The sequence below is a fragment of the Lepidochelys kempii genome, chromosome 10 (genome assembly GCF_965140285.1).
Source record: "Lepidochelys kempii isolate rLepKem1 chromosome 10, rLepKem1.hap1, whole genome shotgun sequence".
Lineage (NCBI taxonomy): Eukaryota > Metazoa > Chordata > Testudines > Cheloniidae > Lepidochelys > Lepidochelys kempii.
Window position 1 is genome coordinate 11390009 of NC_136389.1, and position 27044 is coordinate 11417052.

Here is a 27044-nt window from a genome sequence, read left to right on the forward strand (position 1 = left end):
TGCCGCGGGGGGCCTTGAGAACCAGACCCCCATGGGGATCAGATCATCAGCATCTGACCATGGCCCTATTGGGGAGGGTCCCTCATGTTGGGTGCCAGGTCAGACGCTATGCGTGGGGCCCTTGTGTGGGTGTCTGGCCCTCGCCTGGCTAACCCCATCAGTAGGGCTTCCCTAGCGCCTTCCTGCGGGGGCTCCCCTGCTCTGTGGTCTCTCAACTCCGAGCAAACACTTGGTTGTCCCAGCCCCGTGACGAAGCCGCTTCCCCAAACGCCGGGCGCAGAGACACTTGGCCCGGGCGTCCCGTGCCCTGTTCATCCGGGTATTGGCGCGGCTGCCGCGGCTGGTTGCCATGGTCTCGGAAACCCGGAAGTTCTGAGGGGAGGGGGTTCGATCCAGGCCGGGCCCGGCGGACGCTGCCCCTCAGGCCGCCCTGTCCTCCCTCCCGCCTGGTGACATGCACCTGCCGAGCCCGCTCCCCCGAAGCGGCGCCTGCGACCCAGCCGCTGCCTGAGCTCCGCTCGCGCCATGTCCCTGGCGACCAGCGAGGCGGCCACGGAGCGGGAGCTGGTGAGCACGGGAACAGGACCGCGGGAATCGAATGGGAGCGGTTGGAAGAGGGGCCGGGACCTGATGGAGAGGGGGAGGGGGGACAGACTGGGATTGGGGCCGAGGGAGATGGGTAAGGGGGCGGTGGGGCCGGGGGAGATGGGACTGGGACCGGGACCGGGGGAGATGGGGTGGGGGCGGTGGGACCGGGGGAGATGGGACTGGGACCGGGGGAGGTGGAGAAGGGGGTGGTGGGACCGGGGCAGATGGGACTGGGACTGGGACCGAGGGAGATGGGGAAGGCGGCAGTGGGACCGGGACCGGGGGAGATGGGGTGGGGGCGGTGGGACCAGGGGAGATAGGGAGGGGGGACAGACTGGGATTGAGACCGAGGGAGATGGGGTGGGGGCAGTGGGATCAGGACCAGGAAGATGGGAATGGGGGCAGTGGGACTGGGGGAGATGGGGTGGGGGCGGTGGGACCAGGGGAGATGGACCGGGACCGAGGGAGATGGGGAAGGCGGCAGTGGGACCGGGACCGGGGGAGATGGGGTGGGGGCAGTGGGATCAGGACCAGGAAGATGGGAATGGGGGCAGTGGGACTGGGGGAGATGGGGTGGGGGCGGTGGGACCAGGGGAGATGGACCGGGACCGAGGGAGATGGGGAAGGCGGCAGTGGGACCGGGACCGGGGGAGATGGGGTGGGGGCAGTGGGATCAGGACCAGGAAGATGGGAATGGGGGCAGTGGGACTGGGGGAGATGGGGTGGGGGCGGTGGGACCAGGGGAGATGGACTGGGACCGAGGGAGATGGGGAAGGCGGCAGTGGGACCGGGACCGGGGGAGATGGGGTGGGGGCGGTGGGACCAGGGGAGATGGGGAGGGGGGACAGACTGGGATTGAGACCGAGGGAGATGGGGTGGGGGCAGTGGGATCAGGACCAGGAAGATGGGAATGGGGGCAGTGGGACCGGGGAAGATGGGAAGAGGGGCAGTGGGACCGGGACCAAGGAAGATGGGGAGGGTGCAGTGGGAGCAGGACAGGGGACAGTGAGGTCAGGGCAGATGGGGTTGGGGGACAGTGGAACTGGGACAAGAGGAGATGGGGAGGAGGTAGAGGGACCAAGGCAGGGGACATGGGGACTGGGACCAGGGCAGATGGGGAGGGGGACATTGGGACCAGGGACAGGACCAAGACTGATGGTGACGGAGGACAGTGGGACCGAGGCAGATGTGTGGTGTGGAGAGGCTGTGGGAGCTGAAGGGTAGGACTGGGATGCCCACTACCCTAGTGTCCCTGGGGCAAGTACAACCTTCTCTCCAGTAGCACAAAAGGTGGGGCATCGTGATGACACCTCACTATGCATTTTTAATATGATGTGCCTGGGATTGTGCATGCTGTGGTGACACCAAGGGGCTTTGACATCATGGAGCGTGATGAGGAGCTATCTAGCTCAGTTCCTATTTTGGCACCCATCATCATAGTTTCTGAGCACCTCCTGAGAAGACTCCCTTGATATTGCGCTCTTCCTTCCCTGCCGACAAGAGACAGGGTTAAGGGTTTTTTTCTAAATGGATGTGGCAACAGTGTCATGCACTGAGATACTGATGTGGTTTGACTTCTCTTGATACAATATTTCTCAGCAGCTCAGTGTAGATGCCTCCTTACACTGTAGCGAGGTTTGCGCACGTTGTGAAGATGCCATGTAAGAAGGTTTTGAAACCTGTGGCAGTTCAGTCAAAATGTTGTGTGTAAGATGTGTTGGACGCACAAATATGTGGTAAAACTCTTTCTAGACTGGGTATAAGGGCTCCTGGGTGCTAATGCCCTTGTTGCCACCAGCTCACTCTTTGACCTTGGGAAGGACTCTTCACCTGTTTGTGCTTTAGTGTCCTCATCTGTAAAATTACTTCCCTGTCACCTCCATTGCTTTAGACTTCTTGGGTTCCTATGCTGAAAGCCATACTGTTCTATTACTGTCTGGCACAGTCTTTCTATCTGTCCCTTTTGTATAACCTCTTCAAGGAGAGAAGGAGATGCAGGTATTCAGGAATGGAAGATTCTATTTGTTGAAGATTTATATGCACATTAGTTAGTTTTGCTTCTCCCCCTCTCTTGTTTATCCGTCCCCATTGCTGCTGTTCCCTGTCTAATTTTTAACATAGCTGATGGAGTTGCACAGTGATATCCAGCAAAGTGATAAAATGCTCCAAGAATAACAAAAATAACCTGTCAGTATGCTGCTAGGAACACTGAGCCAGGAAATTAAAAACTGTATGGCATAGTGTATGAAATGTGTGCCTACCTGCACTCAGCCAGGCTGAAAAGCTGCTTTATCTGTTCTTAATATTTTCTATGCTGCCTTCTTTCCTGTCAGCCAATGCTTTAAAATCTGCTTTATCTCTTCTGCTGCTTCTCACAATGAGCTAGATCTGTAGAGCTGTGTCTGTAAGTGCCAGTGAAGCCAGCAGCAAGTGGAAATTAATTGCATGGTCCTTACAGCAAGGGCGACATAACATGAAAATCTCATGAAATTGAAATTTTCCAAACTTCCGTTCTGTCCTGGATATTCTCATGTATGACAAGTAGGCAAAGATCATCCATTGGCTCAGTATGAAGAGAGAGTACTTTTCTGTATTGGTGCCATGTTAAACCATTAGCTATTTTCAGGTACTGTGATCTGACGGGATAAACATGGGAAACCTATCCATCTACCCATTTTAGATACTTTTATGGCCCCCATTACCTTCGTGTCTCATGTGTTTATCCTCACAACACCAGCGAGGTAGGGAAGTGCTGTTATCCTCATTTTACAGAAGGGAAACTGAGGCATGGGGGCTAAGTGACTTGCCTAAGATCACACGGGAAATCTGTGGCAAAGTAGGGAATTGAACAAGGGTCTCATAAGTGCCTTAACCACTGGACAGTCCTTCCTCTCTGAATTCCAATGCTGAGTCTTTCACTAACCCACTGTCTAACCCTGGTCAAATCACTGAACCTTTCTATGCTTCTGGTTCCTTGTCTTTAAAATGAGGGTGGCGATACTTGCCTCAGGGTTGTTGTGAGGGTTGCTTAATGTTGCAATTGAAAATATGAAGCAGCGTATATGTGCTAAGGTATTAATACTGGAGTAATTAGCCACCCAGTACTCTTTGGAGAGCCTGTAAATGGGAGAATGTTAAGGTTCATATAAGCATCTCTGGTCATATTGTCTCTAGAATATTAACAAACACTGAAAAATAGTTACTACTTATTAAATGCAGAGTTACTTGAGAGAGGGATGCTTACAGGTACATCATACTCTTTTATTAGACTAAAGGCACTGAAAAGGGGGCATGCAGATATGAAGTTGGCCTTCCTGCCAACTGCTCTGGCCATCTCACCCAGCATTGTCATAAGCTGTCAGAGAAAAGATAGTGATGATTTAAAAATAATAATAGAAATGTTGTTTAATGAGAAGTGAGATTTTTTATTACAAGTTTAGGAAAATGTTAGGGTTTCCATGGACATTTTTCATTTGCTTTATATGTAATTCTTACGTTACTACCTTTTCTGAAATTGATCTAGCACTCTGCAGTGATTTTTCATTCTACACCTACTGATACTGTCTGATATTGTGAATAAGCAGTCCAGGTTGCTGTAGCCCAGATTTTCAACATTTTAGGGTCAGATCTTGCAGAAATTTTTCCCAACTACATTATCTCTTTGTAATGCAGTGAAAGAGTACACAGTTGAATTTACTGCAGTGATTGTTATAAAAAAGCTTTGTGGTGTATTATTTAAGTTCTGGTGATCTATATATTAACCAACCATCTAGAGTGCAGAAAAAGTTATACTGTACATATCTACTCCCCAGGGAGATGACAGTCTGTCTGCTGTAACCTACGAATCTGACATAGAGATGGTGAGTTTTGTCATCAATGTGCTTTTAGTAAACACTTAAAAAACTTCTTAGAATCTGCGTGCATCCCACACAGCATATCCTGGTTATGTCTACTGATTATTGGTAGATACTTTAGAAAGTAGAGCTAACTATATTGTTCTAACAAAGAATTTGACATATGGGGGCTCCAGTAATTCCAAACATTGCTGGGCTTTCAAAATTCTCATGCTTGGTCTGAGACACTTTGCAAATGACATTCAGTGAATTTCTCAATACCATGTCTAGTATGCTCTAGTTGAATTGAACAAGTAATGGTTCTTCCATCTTTTAGGGAATTGTAAGCCCCATTCTCTGCCCTGTAATAGTCCTGCACCTCTAAGGACTTGCTGATTCCCATATTTAAGAGGACAGGTAAACCTCACAGAGTTGTTCAATAAATGAGGAAAAATAGGTAGCTTTGGCTTTGTAGCATGCACTATTGTGGGGCAGCACTTTAATTGTGGTGTGTTGTTTTGTTTCGGCGCGCACTTACCGTATTTTCAGCGTGCTGCAGTAGCATTTGGACTTGGTAAAACTAGACCAATTGGGATAGCTATGCTGAATCCCTTTTGTTCTACATGTAGTCATGCACTACGGTCTTGTTTCTTAGAAGAGTTAATATTGTTTTATTAGATCTCTGCTGATTCCCCATTAGAAGTAGCTGTAGTTTCTGTTTTTCAGATTACTTGCCGAGGTGTTTTAGGAATAGGAGAGTTTGAATACAGAAAGCCTATTTTTATTTTTCTTCCAGAAACAGAAGAAGAAAACGTCTCATAAACCCCCAAAGTCACCAAGTAAGTGTTACCAAATTTTTTCTTCTGTCTTCTTTGTCCTGAATGAGATTATCTCCATGGGACACAACACCTTGAAGAGATGCGCAAAATAAGAACATCTGTGATTCTCTATTGAATGTGGAGCCTTCTCATCTGAGTGTTATATCCTATAACAAGAGACATTTGACTTTTCTAGGAGTTGGATTGGAGTTTACAGTTTTCCGGGCGTTCTTGTCCTGGGTACTAACTGAGTAGTAATGCACTTTTCCCTTGTGGTGGCAAGCAGTTTGCAGATAAAATCACAGAGTGCCTTTTATTTCCTTGGAGAAATGCTGTGTCCTTTGCTGTTCCTGGGCAGAAAGAAATCCAAAGTTTTGGGGTCTAGAAGTACTGAAGCAGTGCATCCTAACATCCAGTGGACCTAGTGGGTTGCAGATTATGTGAGTCATGGAGGCTGCAGAAGGGTTTAAGCCATTCCATTTTTCATTTAGCACTATAATTCCATGGTTAAGGAAATTGCCCCCTGTTGTCATAGAATCCTTAATGTCTGTAAACTGCAGATAAAACCTTTTATTTATTTTTTAAGTCCATTCACAGTAAACTGTCCAATATTCAATTTATCTTCCTGGAATCTGTATTTCATACCTGATATTTATGTGTTTTATAATTAGTATATAATATTTCTAAACAGTGGACTTTTTCTAACTTGCTAGGTTTTGATTAGGTGCTTTCCTTTCTTTGTACCTACAAACACCCTCCTCTTTCTGAACTACCTATGATTATATGGTCAATTTGTCTTAAAAATAGCACTTTTATTTCTGTCATGACCTTTGTGACATCACTTTTGACTATGCTTTTATTGATGTCATAAAGGCTGTGGCAAACTGGCACACATAAAAGTGCTCTCTTCTGTTGAGCCATACAATATCTTTTGTGTAGGTAGTGCATATATGTATACTCGATTTTTAATAGATCATTTCAATGTATTAATTTAGGTGGTGTGTGTATATTTCTTATGGGTGCATAGATGTGTTTAAAGTGTACACACAAATATATCTGTATATATTAAGTCGTGTGACTATTCCTCTCTTTCTAAACTTACTCATCTTTGTAACAGCTATTTCTGGAAGGTGGACTTTTTTCTTATTTTGATGTGGCTGTGTTCCACTTGCCTTTTGTTGTTATTTTTAGGAGCTAAGCACTTAAGGTGTTATAGAATGTATTTTGATAATTCGGAAGACTGTATCAGGGATTATGTTCAAGAAGGAGAAAATTGTTTTGTGACAGCAACTGTAATAATGCTATGGTGGGTATTTTGCATCACTGAAATATTTTCTCTTGCCTTAGAATCTCCATATATCTCCAGCACATACCTGTATCCTAAAAAGGCTGCAGTTTGGAGGTCCTTGAAGGGAACAGGGAGGTCCTTGAAGGAGAACCCAATGGTTAAAACACCAAGGCAGATGTGGCTAGGATCTCTGAAGCAAGGTATCACTGTAGAAATTCCATCCACATCTGCAAGTGAAATTTCATAGGGGTTTATAATGCAGTCCTGATTTAAGTGGGTGCAGCTTCCATTCAGTCCAGTATAAATTAATTTTGTTTACTCCAGGGTTGCATTTGGTCCACATTTAAAATGTTTACATTTTACATTTAAAAGTTTGCTTAAGACCATTTTTGTTGGTTAATCAATATTTGCATAACTTTCTCTTCAGTGTTGAGTACCTGTAGGCTCTGGGATGCCTCCAAACAGAAATTTGTCCTTGATTAGATGCCTAGCTGAAATTTACTTTGTTGGTATCTGGTTCGTTTGTTAGGAATGAATTTGACTTACATAATTCTTGACAGTTTTTGGATGTACTTGTTTCTAGTGGGGGTTTGTAGAGGCAGCCAGAGCTGTTCTGGGCTTTGCTGTTGCATTCACTCAGGGTGAATTGAATGTATAGTTATCTGGGTTTTTTTCTCATTACTAGCTGGTATGAGCCAGCCCCTGAAATCAGACTTTGATGTGACGCAGGCACGGACTAACCTTTCCAGCAGCACTCCAGAATATCTAAAGGAAGCTCTAGGCATGAAAAAGCCAAAGCATGCTCGTTCTTCTAGCAATGGTGAGTTCAGAAACTATGGCAATATTGTTTTGTTTAAGGTCCTTGCTTTGGTAAGGCAACCGCTCCTCTAATTCTAACCCGTAGAACAAACTCTCAAAATGTGGTCTCTGTGAGCTGGCTGGTCACATGGTGCTGGCTCTCCTTATTTCTAGCTACTTAAGTACATAAGACATCCGACTACCTGGAATTCTGTGTAAAGTATTGACTCTCTTTGTTACTTCTCTCTATAAAGTGTTTGTGATACATTATGTTACTATGTAAAAATCAGTTCGATTGTATGAGAAAATCAAAAGGAACACACACACTTGAATATTGCTTTTTCTCCCTTTAACCATAAATTATACATTTAAAAATCACACTTCTGTCTGAAAATTTTGTTAAAAGTAACTCCTAAGATTCCTATAACTTATGAGGCTAGAGAAGTACACATTTTTCTATTTTTTTCCAAAGTAGTGTGTGGCTTTTGAGAGAGCTTTGCAAGTTGTTGGTTTCAGTATTTTCCATTATATGGTCCATTAGTTTGTCTTGTTTTTGTATGACTCTTTCATACAGCAATTGGGGGGAGAGAGGTTTGGGGTTATATGTTTTATTTTTTAAAGAAAAAATTGCCCCCCCAAATCTGGCAGTGGTTTCAGGTGCAGCTGCAGCAGCTGAAACACTCTGTTTTCAATATATTTTTTTAATTGACTAATTTCAAATTCATGCTCTTGAAGCATTATTTATTATCTATGAGATTGTCATTCAGAAAAATAAATGCCTGTTTCAGATTTCCTTTTGTGAAGAGTTTTCCTTATTTTGTGTCTTTCTTTCTGCAGGCTACATCCCTGGAACACCTGACTACAAAGAAAAGGAAGATATGTATGATGAGATTATTGAACTGAAGAAGGTACACTTGCTTTGCTGCTTGAATAGAAAAGTCCTATCTGTCTCATCCGTCTGTGGGTACCCAGCCCTGACCAGATCAGCAGGGTCTGGTGCCTATACCTGGAAGAGCCACCGAGCTTCTTCACTTCAGTGGTGTAAGGACTGTACTGAAACCATGCCTGTTTAAAGAGATTTCATTTTCCTGATGGTGTGGCAGTCAGTTCTTCTGCAAGTGGGAAGCCATGAAGTATACCCAAAACACTGAACAAATCCCTACCTGGACTTTGAAAAAGTTGATTGGGATTGGTTCCTTTGCCACTTGAATTTCCATAACATCCCCTGATTATTCTTTTAATGATTAAAAGTCAGCCAGTTGGGTCTATGTGTACATCAAGATGGGTGTTGGACTTGACTCTTGGGCAAAGCTGAGCCAGGCTCTTGGTTAGAGGGAGGAGCTGAGATGGAAGTACCGGCAGACAATCATCTTGGCTGTTCCAGTGGCTCCAGTAAAGTTGCCCTGCCATTGAAGTCTCTTTTTTTCCCCTCCTCTCCGTACCCTGCAACTTTCCCTCTTAATCAGTCCTAATCCAATGTGATAGTCCTCTTCTTGCTTTTCCTTCATCATTAGTGCTGGCTATTTTAATTGGGTTGCTTTTGGTGTCCAAGAGTGAGTTAATTGTAAAAGCTTACAATGTGCCTCTGACTTTCTTCTGCCTGGAGAACTTAGGCAGAATTTCTAGATGAACCTGTGATTTTTTTGTTCCATTTTAGACAATACAGGCTCAGAAAAGCGAGGGGGATAGGATGAAAACAAAGATCCGACGACTGGAGGAGGAGAATAACAGGAAGGATCGACAAATTGAGCAGCTGTTGGATCCTTCCAGGGTGAGTCTTGTAACCTTTCCCTAGCATAGCTGATAGCAGGATGTTAGTTTACCATATTGGTGCAAGATAGTGAAAATGGTGTTTTTGAATTTTTAGTGTCAAACTGAAAGGTCAGCCTGTTCACAGTCAGTAAGGGAAACTCATGTCTCAGACATGAAAAGTCTGTAACATGATGACTCCAACTTGAATATGGTTTCTAAGAACTTTCAAGGTAAGTGTGGTAGGGGAGCACAGGAGGTAATACTAAATCAGGCCTGCCCCTGTGCCCATCATTTCTCTATTCTGAATATCTCAATTGTAGTAATGGGGAGCTTACCTAAGACAGAGATACAGCCCATACCAGATGATTTCTGTTCTGTGTATCCAAGTTTGCCATTCCAACCTATCCATTAACTGGAAGCACGAAGTTCAATTCAAGGACAACTTATATGTCATATTTTATAGATGAGTTTATTTAGGAGAAGATAATTGTCATTTCTAATGGCAAATTTAAGCCCACTTACTGAGTTATTTATCTGATGGTGGGGAGCCAAGCCCTGTGCACAGTGAATGGCAGGTATGGTCCTGACTCCTCACCCGTAGAGCAGAAGGAAAACCCTATTGTAAGACCAGTGAGCCTAGAAGAGAAACACTTAGTCACTATTGTGATTGATGGCACAGAAAATCCTTAGATAAGTGTAAGAACATGTTCCTGGGCTGGAGGCTAGGAGGAAAATCTGCAGGGAGGAAGCTGAAGAAGAATTTAACACAACTAAGTTGATTTTGTTGTCTTCTGTTACAGGGCTCTGATTTTGCCCAGACTTTGGCGGAGAAGAACAATACTAAATGGGTAATTGTATCTTCACCTGCACCTTCATCTATGATTTTTCTACTTTCCAGCTGAACCCTTACTGATAGAAAAATATCCAAGATACAGGAGGAGACAATACAGTTTAATTAGGCAATCATATTAGTGATGTCTTCATTATTGCCAGATAGAAGACCTGTAACAAAGGTCTAGAAATAACAGCAATTCAAAGCGCCTTTTCTCATCCTCAGGATAAATGTGTTTGCATCAGTACATCAGCTTATTCATAGCCCTGAATTTAGGAGAGTAGATGTATATTTGCACTCTCCACCTCTTTTCCCACACCCCTTAATAGCGAATGGATACAATTATCAAAGTTTATGTTTTTATTTAGTGACTACATGCTACATGAAATTCAGTAAAGACAAGTGCACAGTGCTACGTTTAGGAAGGAAAATTCAAATGCACAACTTCCAAATGGAACATAACTGGCCAAGCGGCAGTTCTGCAAAAAAAACCTGGTGGTTATAGGGGATCACAAATTGAAGATGAGCCAACAATGTGATGCAGTGGCCAAAAAGGCGAAGATCATTCTGGGGTGTATAAACTGGAGAGTTGTGTGTAAGACATGGATGGTAATTGTTCTACTCTATTCAGCATTGGTGGACCTCAGCTGGAGTATTGGATCCCGTTTTAGGTGCCACACATTAAGAAGGATGTGGACAAACTGGAGACAGTCTAGAGGAGAGCAACAAAAATAATAAAAGGTTTAGACAACTTGACCTTTGAGGAAAGATTAAAAAAAATTGGACATGTTTAGTCTTGAGAAAAGAAAACTGAGAGGTGACCTGATAACAGTCTTCAAATATGGGCTGTTAGAAAGAGGATGGTGATTAATTATTCTTCATGTCCACTGAAGGTAGGACAAGAAGTAGAGGGCTTAATCTGCAGCAAGGGAGATTTAGGTTAGATATTAAGAAAAACTTCCTAACTATAAGGATAGTTAAGCACTAGAATAGGTTACTAAGGGAGGTTGTGGAATCCCCATCATTGGAGGTTTTTAAGAACGGGTAAGACAAACACCTATCAGGGTGGTCTAGTTATATTTGGTCCTGCCTCAGCACAGGGAGATGGACTAGATGACCTCTTCAGGTCCTTTCCAACTTTACATTTCTATGACTGTATACTTATGTTTTAGTAGTTTTTGCACTCAGCTCTTAATGTGGTTATATTTAACCTAGCTGTTTGTTAGGCATCTGGTTTAACTCTCTCCCTCTAAGGATAGCAGTAATGCTTACAGTTTGTTTTGTCCTGTTATATATATGGCTAAATATTTCTGATTAGATGGATTTAGAAAGATGAAGTGGGATTCCTGGGACACAGGAATGCTGACTGGAGATTATGAGATTTCTCTAGAACTGATGAGCTGTGTTCTTTCCTTTCGGTAGGTAATCAATGGACTGAAGCAGAAGATTCTCAAGCTGGAACAGCAATGCAAAGAGAAAGACAACACTATCAAGTATGGCTCTTTTGGGGCAAGGAAATGTATTGGATAAGGGAATTGGACATCCATTTTCTTACGGAGTTAGATTCTCTGATTCCTTGGGAAAGATGAATTAGGTCATAACCACATGTGACTCTCGCCATACCCTTCCCAGATATTTTAAACCATTAATGGTCATTCCTTCGTTATCAGGTCTCCTGATGTTACTGTTGTATTCTTCCATTTTCAGCAAATTCCAGACACAAGTGAAGACCACTAATTTGGAAGAGATGAGGATTGCTATGGAGACCTACTATGAGGAGGTACATCTGGTGAGGCCCCTGCCCATGTAAACAGGGAGGAGAGGTTCAATTATAGAATCTAGGTAGAAACCTTGAACAGTTTTACACTTGTTTCTTAGAGCCCAGCTGCACCTGCCTGTGTGTGAAAGTCAAGTAGATGTGTGTGTGTTTTGTGTGTATGTGTGTGTGTGTGTATATATATATATAAGCACCAACTATGTGTACTTGTAAAAAGTCTTGGTGTAAAGTAGAAAACCTATTTTTAATTAAACGAGGCAAGTAATGAAACTAATATAGTGTACAGCTCTGAGCACAGCATCCATATTAGTGCCAGTAGGACCATATTCTCATTTTTGGCTATGGCATTGTTAACTGTGCTAATGCCACAAGGATCTTACTTTTATTTTCACTTACCAGACACTGCTTAATAGGTTAGAATTCTGAGCTTTCCAACAGCTAAGTCTTTTCTGTGCCAGCTATGTATGTCCGTAAAGGCAATCTATCTTTTGTACTTCAGATTCGTCGTCTCCAAACTCTGTTGGCAAAATCTGAGGATGTGGGGAAAAAGTACGTTCGTTTCTTTTGGGACATGTGCATGTATATGTTTTTGATATATACTTTGTATACTATACTAAGTGATGGAAAATAATTGTATGTAAATTGTTGTTTGTCTCATAATTCAGATACTGGTGGATTTGCTTTTCCACACTACCTCTGTTGACTTCACAGTGCGCATGTCACACCCATGTTGCTTCCATAGTAGATCTGTCACTCTGAATTGATGGGCTTTTAATGAGGAAAACATAAGGCATCTACCTAAATTAGAGTTTTAAATTCCCATCCTGTATCACCAAAACAGGATCCCCCTGAAGAGACACTAAATCAAAAGAACACACTCATTGTCAAACAGAACAAAGAAATATATTTTAATTTACAGGGAAACCAAATATTAACGCTGTTTGAAAACAAAGCAAAACATTTAAAGCAGAGCAACTGACAGCTCAAAAAAGAATTTCTAGCATTTATTCCCCATAAAAGGAAATCCCTTTTCTTACCCCGAAAATTGAACTGCTTCTCCTGGCAACACTACATGTATAGAGATTGTTGGATATTTGATTTATGCACATTTAAGTTACTTCTGTAGACTGCTCTAGAATGTGTCCTGCAAATAAAGAAAGTGAAAATAATCCAATAGTGCAGAGGCATTGGTCCGCTGTATGACTGAGACTGAACAATGGTAGCGGTTTGGAGGTGTTAGGATGTCGTGGGAGTGAGACATCGAGCAGTGTCTCTGCAGACGTGTCTGGTTGTGTGATTGCTGCTCATGTAGGCATACCCAAGCTAGCTTTGCTTTAGCCAGGTCAAAGCTAACTTGAGTAACAATAGCTGTGAAGCCGCGGCAGCATGAGCACAAGCTAGCGTGGGCATGAACACGGGCTAGCCACTCAAGTCTGTACCCAGGGTCAGGAAGCTAGTCTGTGCCGCTGCCAGTGCTGCTGCAGATACGCTGCTATTGTCACTTGAGCTTTGATCTAGGACAGGCCCATAGATGAAAGGTAGCTCAGATATGCTTACATGATCTACGGTCACACCTCCTGATTGAAGTGTAGACATGCCCTTAGGCCAGTTTACTAATGTTTGTCCCTGATGGACCAGGGATCAAGAGGAGATGCATGCTGAGCAAAACATACTGCAGTGAGTCTAAAAACAAAACACAAAGGCAAAATATAAAACGTTAATAACGTTACAGTGTGTCACCTGCCTAACCAAAGGCACATAGGGAGTTGGAGAATGATTAATTAGGAATATTACAGTATTAAAATTAGCGATTGATCTGAACCAAAGTTCTGGGCCAGGCATTTGGGGAAAATTCAGATCCAAATCCCAACTTTGCAGCTCAGGCACATCTCTAATTACAATATATAAAAGTACCAGTATGATATACCTGCCCTCTAAACTAAGAATCAGCAGAACTGGATTATAATCATATAATCATCAGGATTATAATAGCAGGGTTAGAATAGGATTAAGAATAGTGGGGGGTTGTAGGTCATGCTTGAGGCTAATTGCTAAATGGTGTTGAGGAAGCTTGCACAATGACTGCTTCCATTTTACCTAAATATAGATAGTGCTGTTAGTCTCTTTATTAAAAATTAAAAGGAAAAATCAAGACAACAAATTAGCTTGTGAGTGGGGGATGTGAGCACCTAATACCCTTCTGGCCCCTACACAAAGTGATGTCCACTCCTTCTCTGCAGGAGTGTTTCTCCAAAATGGGCATATTGGAGAGGAATATTCGGGGAGGGATGAAGGAGATATTTTGGAGGAATTTGTATTCCTAAAATAGTTTTAAATTCTAAATTAAAAATTATCCAGATGATATCCATGGAGATTATAGACATGAAAATAAAGATTCTGGAGCAGTGATGGAAGCTATCATGAAGACGATAGAGAAAGGTCTGTGCAGTAGGATGAAGTTAGCAATATGGCAATGCTCAAGGTTGCTTTCAAAGTATCTAGTGTAATATGATTTTAATTTAATCTGTATCATGAATATGAGTAATATGAGAGGAAAATTACATTCAGAGAGCAAAGTAAGTGTAGATGTGCAAAGCAGTGTTAGTCCAGCCACCTGAAAGATGAAGGCAGAGTACTGGTTAGACAGGACGGATGATGATCTGCTGAGCATGGAAGATAATATCTCAGTACTTCAGAGTGTGCTTGTGCTTCCCTGTCTGAAACACAATGGGCCATTTTAATCCTTGGCATAACTGCTTAAAATCAATGCGATTCCACCAGAACTGTGGATGGGTAATACTGTATATTCCTTCTGTTCCCCTGTTCTGTCATTTGTGGTGGATTAAAAACTGGAATTTAGTTTGTTACTATTAAAAATATTTCATTTCTTTTGGCTCAGGCGTGCAATCAGTTAATGAAGTAGTCTTTCAGTGCTAAAGGCTATCAAATTCAGTTTAAGTTACAGGTGAAAATGAGTCATCAGTTCTCCTTCTCGTCCTCATTTGTATATAACTCAAAAAAAAAAAATAATGGTGAGGACAGTCTCTGCCAATTGCATGACTGGCAGTCTTTACTCACAAGGCCAAGGACTGGAATAGCAAATGATGCTGAAGGTCAGAACTATGGTGCCTGCCTGGATGGTTCCAGACTCAAGTTATAGTGTGTCTAGTCTCTCCTTTCCTGAATCTTAATACCCTTGCCTTTTAGAACTATGTGTATTCAAAATAAACCTTTAAAGTACATGTTGACTTTGTTGAGCAGGGTGCAAAAAAAGAACTAGGCAATTATCCTTTAATTTCTCCAACAATAACTAAATTCCTCTGGCATCAGAGGGTGTGATGTCCCTTTGCTGCCAAAGTTAAAAAACCTTCAGCTCCTCAGTATGGTCCATTCCACGCAATCTGCCACTCTGTGATTGTTTATTTTATCTTGACAGCTGCCTGAAATAATGGGCATTGAGTGATGCAGGTACCATTTCTGTCATCTCCCCATTTTTCTCTCTGGGGCAGTCCTATAAAAAAACAAGCCCTTCCTTGTTTGGTTGTTTGTTTTCACTTTGTTTCTCTTCGTAGACCTTTTAAGAGTGACTTGGGCCCAGTTTTTCATACTGGTTATGCCATATCCATGACTGTCTTCCCCTTCTCCAGTAGGCTGTCATTGTGACTGTGTTCCAGAGCGCAGAGATGTGTGGCTTCTTCACAGACTGTTTTATCTATTGGCCATTGTGACTGTCATTTGGCCATGGCAGGGCTTGGTCAATTCGTAAAGCCTCTCAGCATTGTTTGCTGGGCAAGGTTGCTCTATAACCTGGGTCTCTCCCATAGCAGTACAGAGTAGTTTGTTCCAGGTCATCAGGAATCCTGTAGTAGGAACAATCTTTACAACCACTTCTAATGGAAGTTGAGTTACCTTCAGTACTTCCAGTAGAATAATTAAAAAGAAAAACTGAAGCAACATCATCTAGTTCTGGAGGCTTTGAACACATTGTAGTCTTTGACTTGTCTGTTTCCTGGTGTTGCCACCACACTCTGTTACCTGCATTCTCCAAGTCTGTTTCTTATGTAGTGTTGATTCCAGTGTATCTTTATAAGTGGAGAGATAAGCTTGGTAGGGGACTTCCTTCAAAGGGAAAGAGCATCTGATAACTGAATGTGGTACTAACATATCTGAAAATATAGCTTCTTACTTAGAAATTACTTGTAATGCATTGCTTCTCCTTCCCAAATTCACCCTTCCCTCTCCTAATCCCAATCTGCTTGTTTATTGAGTGTGCGGGGGTTTCTCATTTGTAGTTATTGCCTCTGTGTGCTGTGTCTGAGCCTAAACCCCTGCTCTTGTCCCCTTTTCCAAGCACAGATCCGTTCCAGAGAACAGAGAATCCCAGAAACAGCTGAAGGTGCTGAATGCTGCTGTTCTGCGATTATCCAAGAACATCAAGGAGCTACAGGATGAAAATAAGAGCCTGAAAGCAGATCTAGACCAAATGCTGAGCAGTTCCCCTGCTTCCAGCAAAACAAAAAGTATGTGTTGAAAAGTTAAGGTAGGGAACTAGGCTTCACAGTACACAGAAAGGAGGAGAGAGGCACAGTTCATAGACTACATGGCAGTATGGATACACCTCCTAGAGGCGTTGCAAATGTGTTACCTGAAAATGGGCAGCAATCAGTCTGTAACCATTATTCCAGGAGCTCCTTGAGTGGACTGAACTACCTTTTCAGTTAGGGTCTGTGGGCCAGGAGTCACTAGCAAGGGGCACATTTTGCTGTCTCATCTGACTGAAGAATGTGTCTCTGTAGCTGGCAAAGTTACAGATCGTACTGGAAGACAATTACATTCTGTTTTGAAAAAGTAAATGCCTTTGTGAAACCGTCCTTCTACTGGTCACTAAGGTTGGTCTACACTACAGACTTATGTTGATTTAACTACGTTGCTCAGGGGTGTGGAAAATTCATAGCCCTGAGTGACAGTTATACCAACCTAACCCCGGTGTAGACAGCGCTATTTGATGTGAGGGCTTCTTCTGTTGACATAGCTACCACCTCTTGGGAGGTGGAGTACCTACACCAATGGGAGAAGCTCTCCTGTTGGCATAGGTAGCATATTCACTAAGTGCTACAGCGGTACAGCTGCACCTCTGTATGTGTAGACAAACCCTAATTTACCCTTTTATGCATTCCCATCACAGTCAGTTCACACACACACCCCATCCCCATTTGTCAGTTTTCTCTCTTTTGTTTACCCACAACCCAATCCCCCACTGCCTTTGGGGAGTCTTCCTCATTCTCTTTTTCCCTCCCCCACCCTTGTGGCATTTCCCCTCTGGGTGCTGTTCTCTGAAGGGGGAGTGAGGAGCATTGTGGGCTATGTGGCAGCAGGAATCAGGGAAGAGGGTGACCCAGAGCTCTGGTGTGGGGTACTCAATCAGGCATGAGTTCCCTCCTCAATTCCAGTTACTCCAGCTCCCCAGTCTCTTTGAGCTACAGCACGCACCGGTAGGTCAGACCCCTTTGTTAAATCAGAGGGAATTACAGACTGGAGGAAAGTGTCCTGGGGCCATGTGTTTGACACCCATGCTTTTATCCATTCAGAGAGCCTGGAGGAACAAGACATTCTCCATAAAGCCCTGTTTTCCATCATCCAAAAATGTACTGTACTGGTTTAAATGGTCTAATTTGAAACCTGAAATGGTCTGAGTAGGATGTCAAACATTTCTAGACCATTCTGTCTTTCAAAGTCATCCTCTCTAAAGCTGGTTTTCAGTCTCCTACAATGAGGTGGACCTTCTTGAATGGACACAAGCTTCCTTTTTCTAGGGATTTGTGTCTCACCAATCCAGCTTCTTGTTTAAAACCTTGTTACCTTCTTTAGATTACAATGAGTGGAGCAGACAGAGGCTGGTGAGACGGATTTCAGAACTGGAAAAAGTGAGTGACAGAAATAATACAGCCTGCCTTATCAATGGTACAGCAGAAAACATAAAGTCACTGATCTGTGTTCATGATGCCTTATCCTTCCAAGTATCAGCTCTTATACATCTGAACAGCTATCTGTACTGTTCCCTTTTCTGCTGTGTCATACTCATCTTGTATAGCTGCGGCTTTAAGATTAATCTCCCTTTGATCCTGCTTTCCTTTCCGCTTTCCTAGCCTGGGCCAGATCCTCATCTGGTGTAAATCAGTATGGCTCCATTGAAGTCAGTTTATACCAGATGAGTATCTTCCTCCCTCTGTCCCCCTCCTCCCCATATCTTATAGAAGCAGAAAGAGAAAATTTTCAATTTCCCTCCCCCCCGAACCTCTAGGAAGTACATGAGATGGAGAACAACAGATTGCAGTCATCAGCTAATGGTACATCACCACTGCTTGCTCTGCCACCTTCAGCTTCTGTACAGCTGGATCAGCCAGCCACTCAAGAACCTGATCCCCTTGAAGAATGTGAGCGTCTCCGAGGGTTGGTGAAGAAACTGAAAGGTGATAGGAGTGCACTTCAAAATCAACTGGCCAGTAAATAGTAAGTCTGACTATTGTCTGGGATGTTACAGTCTCTGGCCTTGTCTACACTAAAGGGAAAAGTCAATCTAAGCTACGCAATTTGAGTTACGTGAATAGTGAACCTCAAATCGACGTAGCTTAGATCTACTTTACCGCGGGGTCCACACTACGCGACGTCGACGGGAGAGCGATTGGTGGTCTATTTAGTGGGTTTCACTAGACACAGTAAATTGACCTCCGATGCATCTATCGCCGCATCTTTGATCCTCTGGTAAGTGTAGACAAGCCCTCTGTGACGGTCTTTTCATAGGTATGAAGTGTTTCATATTGTATCATGAGAGGAGCTATGTAAAAAGTTTCTCAGATTTTAAAGAAATCTGAAACATTTGAGGTTTTGGGAGGGGTTTGGCTGGATTTGCAAAAAAGGTTTAAAAATCTACTCTTTGTCAAATCAGCTTTGTAAAAAGTTGCTATGAATGCAAGATTGACCATCAAAAATGGAAACTTCTGCTTGTTACGGAAGAATTTTAAAAGCTAATGACATTTTTGGCAAGATAACATTTGAAGAACACTAAAATTTCATAGTTTCTTCTTTAAATCATTTTGTGAACCTTTTTCAGTTTTGCTGTGAGAATTTTGCAACAGAAGTTTTGACCTAATCCACTATTTTCTCCTCTGAATATACCTCTCATTTTCTTCTATACTATGGCATTCACCCTCCAACTGAGCAGCTGAATTCCTTTGCTATTGCTTACAGTAATTGTGTTTCTCAGTGCATGGAGAGACAGCTTAACTTTACCAGGTGCTTAGATGTGTGCACAGAGCAGCCTGTATTTTAATATGATCTTTCAGTGCAAAGATGCACATGGACAAAGACCTAATATCAAAAGCATGCAAAAAGTCCTTTTTCATCTAAACCATGTATATCATAGTGTATGGTTATAAGGACAAATATATACTTATTTAAAATATAAAATTCCTGTTCAATTTAAACAAACAGATTTTATTCAACATTAGAAGTGTAAGCAGCAAATAATTCCTCTAATGCACTGAAATGCAAATTATATGAACATTGTCTTAGTGCTTAATTCCCTATTTTTATACAGTTCAGAGGTGAAGCAATTACAGCAAGCAAAGACTGAATTGGAGAGGGAGCTGCAAAAGCTGCAGGAGATGGAGAAAGAAAAGAGTGAAAAAGAGGAGACTTTGAGGTACCTTGATAGGCATATTCCAATTTTGAAAAGAACTGATAAAGTTGAGTATGACACAGTTCTCATACTAAGTGGTTCAAAATATGAAGAATGTCAAAAGAAATGTGGGGAACGATGAGTAAATGAGATATCTGGGCAGAACTGTTTGGGCTAAATGATGATAATCTTGGAATAAGTTTTGGGGGAAGATGATTTGAAGTATGAATGACATCTCTGTGTCTGGAGGGATGGGGGACTGAGGAGTATGGTGGAAGAGCTGAAATGTAGGATTAAAGTTGGGCTGTCAAGCGATTAAAAAAATTAATCATGCTATTAATCGCGTTGTTAAACAATAATAGAAAACAATTTAAATATTTTTGGATGTTTTCTACATTTTCAAATACATTGATTTCAATTACGAAGTGTACAGTGCTCACTTTATATTTTCGATTAAAAATATTTGCACTGTAAAAAACAAAAGAAATAGTATTTTTCAATTCACTTCATACAAGTACTGTAGTGTAGTCTCTTTATCATGAACATTGAATTTACAAATGTAGAATTATGTACAAACAAATAACTGCATTCAAAAATAAAACAATGTAAAACTTTAGATTCTACAAGTCCACTCAATCCTACTTCTTGTTCAGCCAATCATTCAGACAAACAAGTTTGGTTAAAATTTGCAGGAGATAATGCTGCCCGTTTCTTTTTCACAGTGTCACCTGAGAGTGAGAACAGGCATTTGCATGGCACTGTTGTAGCCGGTGTCGCAAGATACATGCCAGATGCTCTAAAGAGTCATATGTCTCTTCATGCTTCAACCACCATTCCAGAGGACAGATTCTGCTTGATACCGATCCAAAGCAGACGCATGTTCATTTTCATTATCTGAGTCAGATGCCACTAGCAGAAGGTTGATTTTCTCTTTTGGTGGTTCAGGTTCTGTAATTTCTGCATCAGAATGTTGCTCTTTTAAGATTTCGGAAAGCATACTCCACACCTCATCCTTCTCAGAGTTTGGATGGCACTTCAGATGCTTAAACCTTGGGTCGAGTGCTGTAGCTATTTTTAGAAATCTCACATTGGTACCTTCTTTGCGTTTTGTCAAATCTGCTGTGAAAGTGTTCTTAAAACAAACATGTGCTGGGTCATCATCCGAGACTGCTATAACATGAAATAGATAGCCGAATGCGGGTAAAACAGTAGGGGACATACAATTCTCCCCCAAGGAGTTCAGTCACAAATTTAATTAACGCATTATTTTTTTAATGAGCATCATCAGCATGGAAGCATGTCCTCTAGAATGGTGGCCGAAGCATGAAGGGGCATACGAATGTTTAGCATGTCTGGCACGTAAATACTTTGCAACGCCGGCTACAAAAGTGCCATGCGAACACCTGATCTCACTTTAAGGTGACATTGTAAATAAGAAACAGACAGCAGTATCTCCCATAAATATAAATAAACTTGTTTGTCTCAGTGATTGGCTGAACAAGAAGTAGGACTGAGTGGACTTGTAGGCTCTGAAGTTTTACATTGTTTTGTTTTTGAGTGCTGTTATGTAGCAAAAAAAATCTACATTTGTAAGTTACACTTTCATGATAAAGAGATTGCACTACAGTACATTGAGGTGAATTGAAAAATACTATTTCTTTTGTTTATAATTTTTACAGTGCAAATATTTGTAATAAAAATAATAATATAAAATGAGCACTGTACACTTTGTATTCTGTGCTATAATAGAAATCAATATATTTGAAAATGTAGAAAAACATTCAAAAATATTTAATAAATTTCATTTGGTATTCTATTGTTTAACAGTGTGGTTAATCACAATTATTTTTTTTTTTTTTAGTTAATCGCATGAGTTAACTGCAATTAATTGACGGCCCTAGATTAAAGTAAACCATGAAAAGCTGGTGCATGAGGCTGGATGACCTTTTCTTGTCCTTCTCTTTGCTTATGAGGAGAGAGCTGTAGATCCTCTACCGTACCCTTCCATCCTGACTCCTAACTTTGGTTTCCCATCCACTAGGGGTGTTACAGTATTTAGAACTGAGCAGTGATCATTAGAGAGACAATCGTGGCAAAAAATGTGTTCCTGTTACATTGATCAGAAACTAACATCAAGCCAAAGTAAAAAACACAATTTTGCCACAATCTTGTATCTGCCAGTCACTGAATTATTGGGTCAGGTGCAGAGGCATAAAAAATAGCATCAAAAGTATCACTGTGACCTTGGTCACTGTTCATTTGAACTTAGTACTATGACATCTCTCTTTGTGAGTTCATTTCCATATCTGTCACTGTGGAGACGTGCATTGTGTGCTCCTGTACAGCAGAAAAGTTCTGGCTACAAATAACTACGCACTCCTAACTATAGGGAGGAAATCCAGAGTCTTACACAGAAAGTGAGAGAACTGGAGGTGGAACTACATGAAGACAAGAGACAAACTGCAGATGATACCATGGAAACGCCAAACAAGGTATAACCTCATTCTTTCTTGCATCCCATTTATACCCTTACAAACTGGGCAGCTGAAGTCTTTCTGGTTGATAGATAGTCAGGTCCATGATGCAACTGTGATTTCTTCAGATCCCTTCATATTCTAACTTAAACTGTAACCGAGGAAGGTTGTTGCTTGTTTAAACCAATTTCATCTGTAAATTATAATTTCCCTAGATGTGCCTTTCATTTGCATATGTGCCCTCAAGGGAAGAATGTCAGCATGCAGTCCCTTTTGTCGCTAATCCTTTCAGAAACAGTTGTACTTTATGGGCCAAATCCTGCAGTCTTCACTGAGGACCAGATTGACAAAGGTATTTAAGCACCTAAAGATGTGGATAGGTACCTCATGGGATTTACAAAAGCTCTTGAGTTAGGCACCTAACTCACTTAATGCATATATAAAAGTGCCTAAGGTGTCCATCTGCATTTTTAGATGCTTAAATACCATTGTCAGTCTGGTCCCAGCTTCTTACACAAGCAAAATTCCCATTGAATTCATTATGAGTTCTGCTGGAGTAAGGATTGTAGACTTTGGCCCTCTGGGTGTGTGATGAGTGGGCTTTATTTAATGGATTCATAGATTGTAACTCTTGCGTAACATAGGCTGTAGAATTTCACCCAGTAGTTTCTGCATCAAATCTATAATTTCTGGGCATATCTTTTAGAAAGATATCAAATCTTGATTTAAAGATGGATAATGCACTACATTGGTAAATTGTTCCAGTGGTTAATTACCCAAAAATTTGTCCCTACGCTTCATGGTGATTGTCTACCCTAAATGTAAAGCTGGTCCTTGCTTGCTCAGTGCAGTATTACAAGAGCTCACATGTTGAAAAGATTATTTTTTAAACAGAAAAAATAACTGTGGGGCTAAAAACACTTCAAGCAGATACTTTTAGGTTAAGAATATAGAGTAGTACATTCAGTTTGCATTGGACGTTTTTTCACACCACCAAAGAGAAATACATTGCAGAGCCTTCTCATGATTCTTTTCCATGCATCTGCATTTTTAATAATACTCAACAAATTTAAAAATAAAATCCTCGGGTACATGAACAGAAACTACTAAGATACCAAAACTGATATTCGTATCTGTTAGAAGGCTTGTGCTTTGACAGCTTTTGTTTCTATATGACTACTAATTTTTATCATCATGCAGTTTGCACAGTTGTGCGAAGATTTCCTAAATAAAGCTAGTGTATTACATTGATGCTTTTTCTTTGTTTGGTATTGCATATATTTTCCCGGAGATCCAAAGGCTATGACTTTTTATTAATTTGTAGACATTGCATGAATTGGTCTCAGATTCAATACCTGGCCACTTAGCCCCTTGAACCGCATATCTCTTTAGTCTATTGTCTATATTGCCAAAAGTATGCACCTTCTCCCATTAGGATTAGCTTTTTTTAGTCTATAATCCAAAAATGGACTTTTTGGTACTAGTTCCTACTTCCAGGGTGCTGTGATGAATTATGCAGTATTTGTCTTCAGCAAACTGAATCGTTATACACAGTATGCAAAAGACTGTGGTGATAGGGAGTTTCAAGTAAGTAATAACCTTCCTTGGTTACAGTTCAAGATAGTATATGAAGGGATCTGAAGGTGGTTTTGATCACTGTGTAATGAAAAATAGACACCACAACATGGACAACAACATAATATGAATGAGTGCCTGCTTGCATAAGAGGATGATGTTTTTGACATAAGATGCCATTCTGTCTGGGTCAGTTTTATGAGAAGTAGGAAGTTCTTTGTTTTTATCCTTACTTTTCCTTTGCTTTCCAAGTTGTTGATTTGTTAAAAGTATAAAGAGGAACAGGATTGTGTTCATTTACATTGGACTCCCCTTGTTGGTGTTTCAGGATGGCCATCCCATCAGTAAGTTGAATCAAATGAGTATGGGACCAATCGTGCGGTTCTTACACTTGCAAAACTCCAGTGAAAATTAGTGCAAGTTTTGCCTGTGAAATGACTGCAAAATCAGGTCCTTCGGCATAGATTCTCAAGCTGTCAGTATTACAAGTTAAGTCATTTTTCAACAAGAGAGTAACTGCCACTCTGGGATGGGTACCTAAGAAATACATACAGTAGTACACCTTTAGATATTTAAATAAAAAACTCTAATTTCACATCCAGTTCACAGTTGAGGCAAGTGAGGAATGTATTTCGCATTAAGAATTTTCCAAATGATGAGCTGAACGTAACAAATGCAGATATATTTTAAAATAAGATTTTCTTCTCCAACTTCCCTATATCCTGTGAGGAAATGATTTCTTCTCCTGTTGATCTCCCTCTCTCTTTCCAGTCCTTGCTGTCTTACAGCTCCAGAAAAAATCACATACCAGCAATCCCATTTAGTATGTACACTACATTCAAGTGTTTTGCCTTCACAGCCTTCATTTGCCTGCTTTCAAGAGGGCAAAGAAGACAACAGGAAGGAGCAAGCAGCCAAACTCATCCAGAGCCAGTGGAAGGCATACAGAAACAAGGTGAAATTCTTATAAATGGACAGAGAGGATTGGTTTTTTTTAATATCCTGCTACCTCACCTTCATTTCAGGATATTGAGTAGTCTGCTGATGAGCATCAGGAATCAGAGCACCGATGCAGTCATAACTAAATGTCTGACTTTCCTTCTTCCCCTGGATATTTCTCGTTTCTTCAGGGCCATTGATTAAGGATAGTTCTTTTAATTTCTGTCATCCTGTTTGCTGGAAGCTCTGCTGGCATTCTAACAGCGAATGTGAATTTTGCTATGAGCAGGCATGACTTACTGAATTAATGGGAAAGGTGTCTGTAGTAGCCAAGACTAGGATAAAGGAGTACTGAGTACTAGAGCTGGTCAAAACATTTCCACTGAAACTGTACTTTAACGGAAAACTGGGTTTTTGATTAAAATGACTTTTTTCATGATAAGTGTCTGTTTTCTGTTAAAAATTTTGATAGTTTTGTCAAAAAAAACCAACCAGAAACTGAATATTTTTAAATTTTTGGCTAAAAACTGAACTATTTTGATTCTAAAATGCTGCTGCACTGTTCCTTGGGAATTGTAGTTAAGTTGCCTCATGTTCCCATCCTCCTCTGGGCTGGGCTCTCCAGCTTGACTTCTCCCAGGACTCATCACAGCCATGTGATTCTCCCAGTATATGGCCTCCCTCACCAAGAGATTTCTCATGGGAGATGTAGTCTTACCAGAGATCCCAGCCTATAGAGGAGAAAGGGAGCATGAGGAACCCAAACTACAACTCCCATCAGGCACCCTGGTGACATTTCAGAATTTAAATATTAGATTTTGATTTTTCTTTCAAATTTTCAATGGATAACTTGGAATTTTTTTTTAATTTTCATCAAAATTTTTCTCAGAAAGAAAACCTATTTTCCAGCCAGCTCTGAGTACCATAAATGGGGTAAAGCAGAAATGCAAGACATTACAGATTTTTCAGAACTTGTATTTAAGTGCCAGAGTTGGAAACCAGTGCTGAGATGTTGAGGACAGGGAAAGAAGTGGAATTAAGACATTCTTTCCATAGCACAACCAGTCAGGGCCCAAATGTGAGAACCTGACTTTTAGAATATGTGAGACAGAAGCAAAATAAATGATGCAATGAAAAATAAAAAAGTAAGGTGCATGAAATAAAGAGGTTTTAAATTATTTTGAAAGATAATATAAAAAGTTTTGGGGAAATCCATTCCATGGCTTAGCGTTTCTGAGATCAGTAATTTGCAGAAGTAAATGGTGAGGCCAGTCCAGGATCACGTAGGATAAAACTGTCGGTATATGTGGAGCTAAAATGAGTGGTCTTTGTAACTCAGTATGGTTCAGAGGGATGATTCTGCGCCACTTAAACCATCACTGCAAACCTGGAAATTCCTTAGCCTGAGCTTCATCCAGCTAGGATAAGGTGACAAATTAAAAGAATAGCTTATATTACATTTTGTTTTATGAACAAACAAAGCAAATGATGCATCTCTATATCCATGATTTCAGGGGTTAGAAATAGGGGAACATAAAAAATCCACTATCAAGCTAAAGAATAAACAATCCCCCAAAAAATCCAATTCCAGAAAGCTTCCCCAGGGAAGAAAAACTGGGCTTTTCAGTTGTTTTGGGATGCCTTTGTAGTAACTGTAAGAAAATAGGAGACCTTTTGGAGTAATCTTTATGAAATAAAAGCCATAAATCCTTCTGATATTAATTTAAAAGTTTTCTCCATTTCAGAAAGAAGAAATTGCTCTGGATCAGGTGAGTGTGTGTCGCACCAATAAAATGGCAATTCAGGTTCACTTTGTAATAAAAAAGTATAAACAAGTAGTTAAGTAATTTTTAAAGCGATTTTATTATGAGATTCAATATTCCAGCAGGAGCACTAGTGATTGCTATACTAATAGTTCAGGTTGTGTGCCAGTTTACCTTGTGACATCCTGTTTTCAGTTGTTCATGACTTACCTAAACTTTCTCCTTTTGAGTTCAAATTTTCTGTGCATGGTCTCTGCCAAAAGATGCATCCTTTTGGAAAATGGGAGCAAAAATGGTTCTGGAATTTTTGAGTATAAGGAACTGCAGGTGGGATGGAGAAGAGTTTTCCCATTATAATAAAATAATTCGTGCAACCTTTTTGTCTTCAGAAAGGCTGGATGTAGACATTTGACATGGAAACTGCCCTCATTAAGAAGTGCCTGTCGCGAGGCAAGTGTGCCCCGTCCCCTCGTGGAGCGGGGTAATTACTTTCCCCGTGGTTGCATCCTTACGACCACCCCTTGTCTTGGGGTAGTGTGCGTGACGGTAGGGTGACCAGATGGCCTGATTTTATAGGGACAGTCCCAATATTTGGGGCTTTTTCTTATATAGGCTCCTATTACCCCTCCACCCCCTGTCCCTATTTTTCACACTTGCTGTCTGGTCATCCTATGTTACAGGTTTGGGCCCTTTGGGGTATCACCTGATGTGCTGGGGTTTAACTTAGCATTCATCCCCTTTTACTGCTTTGCTGGATTAGGCTCTCCAGCTTCTTGCAACACACACACACACACACAGGTAGGGCCACACCTCACTGCAGATACATACTGAAGTCAGCTCTGTGTGAGAGGGCTCCCCCAGCACTCATGTGCCCACTCCCTTTAAGGGGTACAAACCCAAAGGTTTTATGAAATTCGCCTCCTCCCTCA

The 27044-nt window shown here is 41.5% G+C and overlaps 1 protein-coding gene across 7 annotated transcripts in view; it reads left to right on the forward strand.

The window, feature by feature from the left end:
• Window positions 1-329: 329 nt before the first annotated feature.
• The window catches only part of IQCE (IQ motif containing E), a 43452-nt gene continuing 16737 nt past the window's right edge, over window positions 330-27044 (forward strand). For 6 of the 7 annotated variants that reach the window (XR_012161096.2, XR_012161097.2, XR_012161098.2 and 3 more), the window contains exons 1-18: window positions 330-567; window positions 4401-4448; window positions 5218-5260; window positions 6587-6727; window positions 7213-7347; window positions 8163-8233; window positions 8983-9096; window positions 9878-9925; window positions 11332-11402; window positions 11617-11698; window positions 12186-12235; window positions 16043-16206; window positions 17555-17610; window positions 17988-18196; window positions 19284-19388; window positions 21754-21856; window positions 24273-24368; window positions 26098-26121. Coding sequence is in view for 4 of the 7 variants with exons in the window: in XM_073361974.2 (XP_073218075.1) it covers window positions 526-567; window positions 4401-4448; window positions 5218-5260; window positions 6587-6727; window positions 7213-7347; window positions 8163-8233; window positions 8983-9096; window positions 9878-9925; window positions 11332-11402; window positions 11617-11698; window positions 12186-12235; window positions 16043-16206; window positions 17555-17610; window positions 17988-18196; window positions 19284-19388; window positions 21754-21856; window positions 24273-24368; window positions 26098-26121 (1602 nt within the window). In the remaining 3 variants the exon portion in view is untranslated. The remainder of the gene's footprint in view (window positions 568-4400; window positions 4449-5217; window positions 5261-6586; window positions 6728-7212; window positions 7348-8162; window positions 8234-8982; window positions 9097-9877; window positions 9926-11331; window positions 11403-11616; window positions 11699-12185; window positions 12236-16042; window positions 16207-17554; window positions 17611-17987; window positions 18197-19283; window positions 19389-21753; window positions 21857-24272; window positions 24369-26097; window positions 26122-27044) is intronic. The other variant, XM_073361975.2, reaches the window with a different exon arrangement.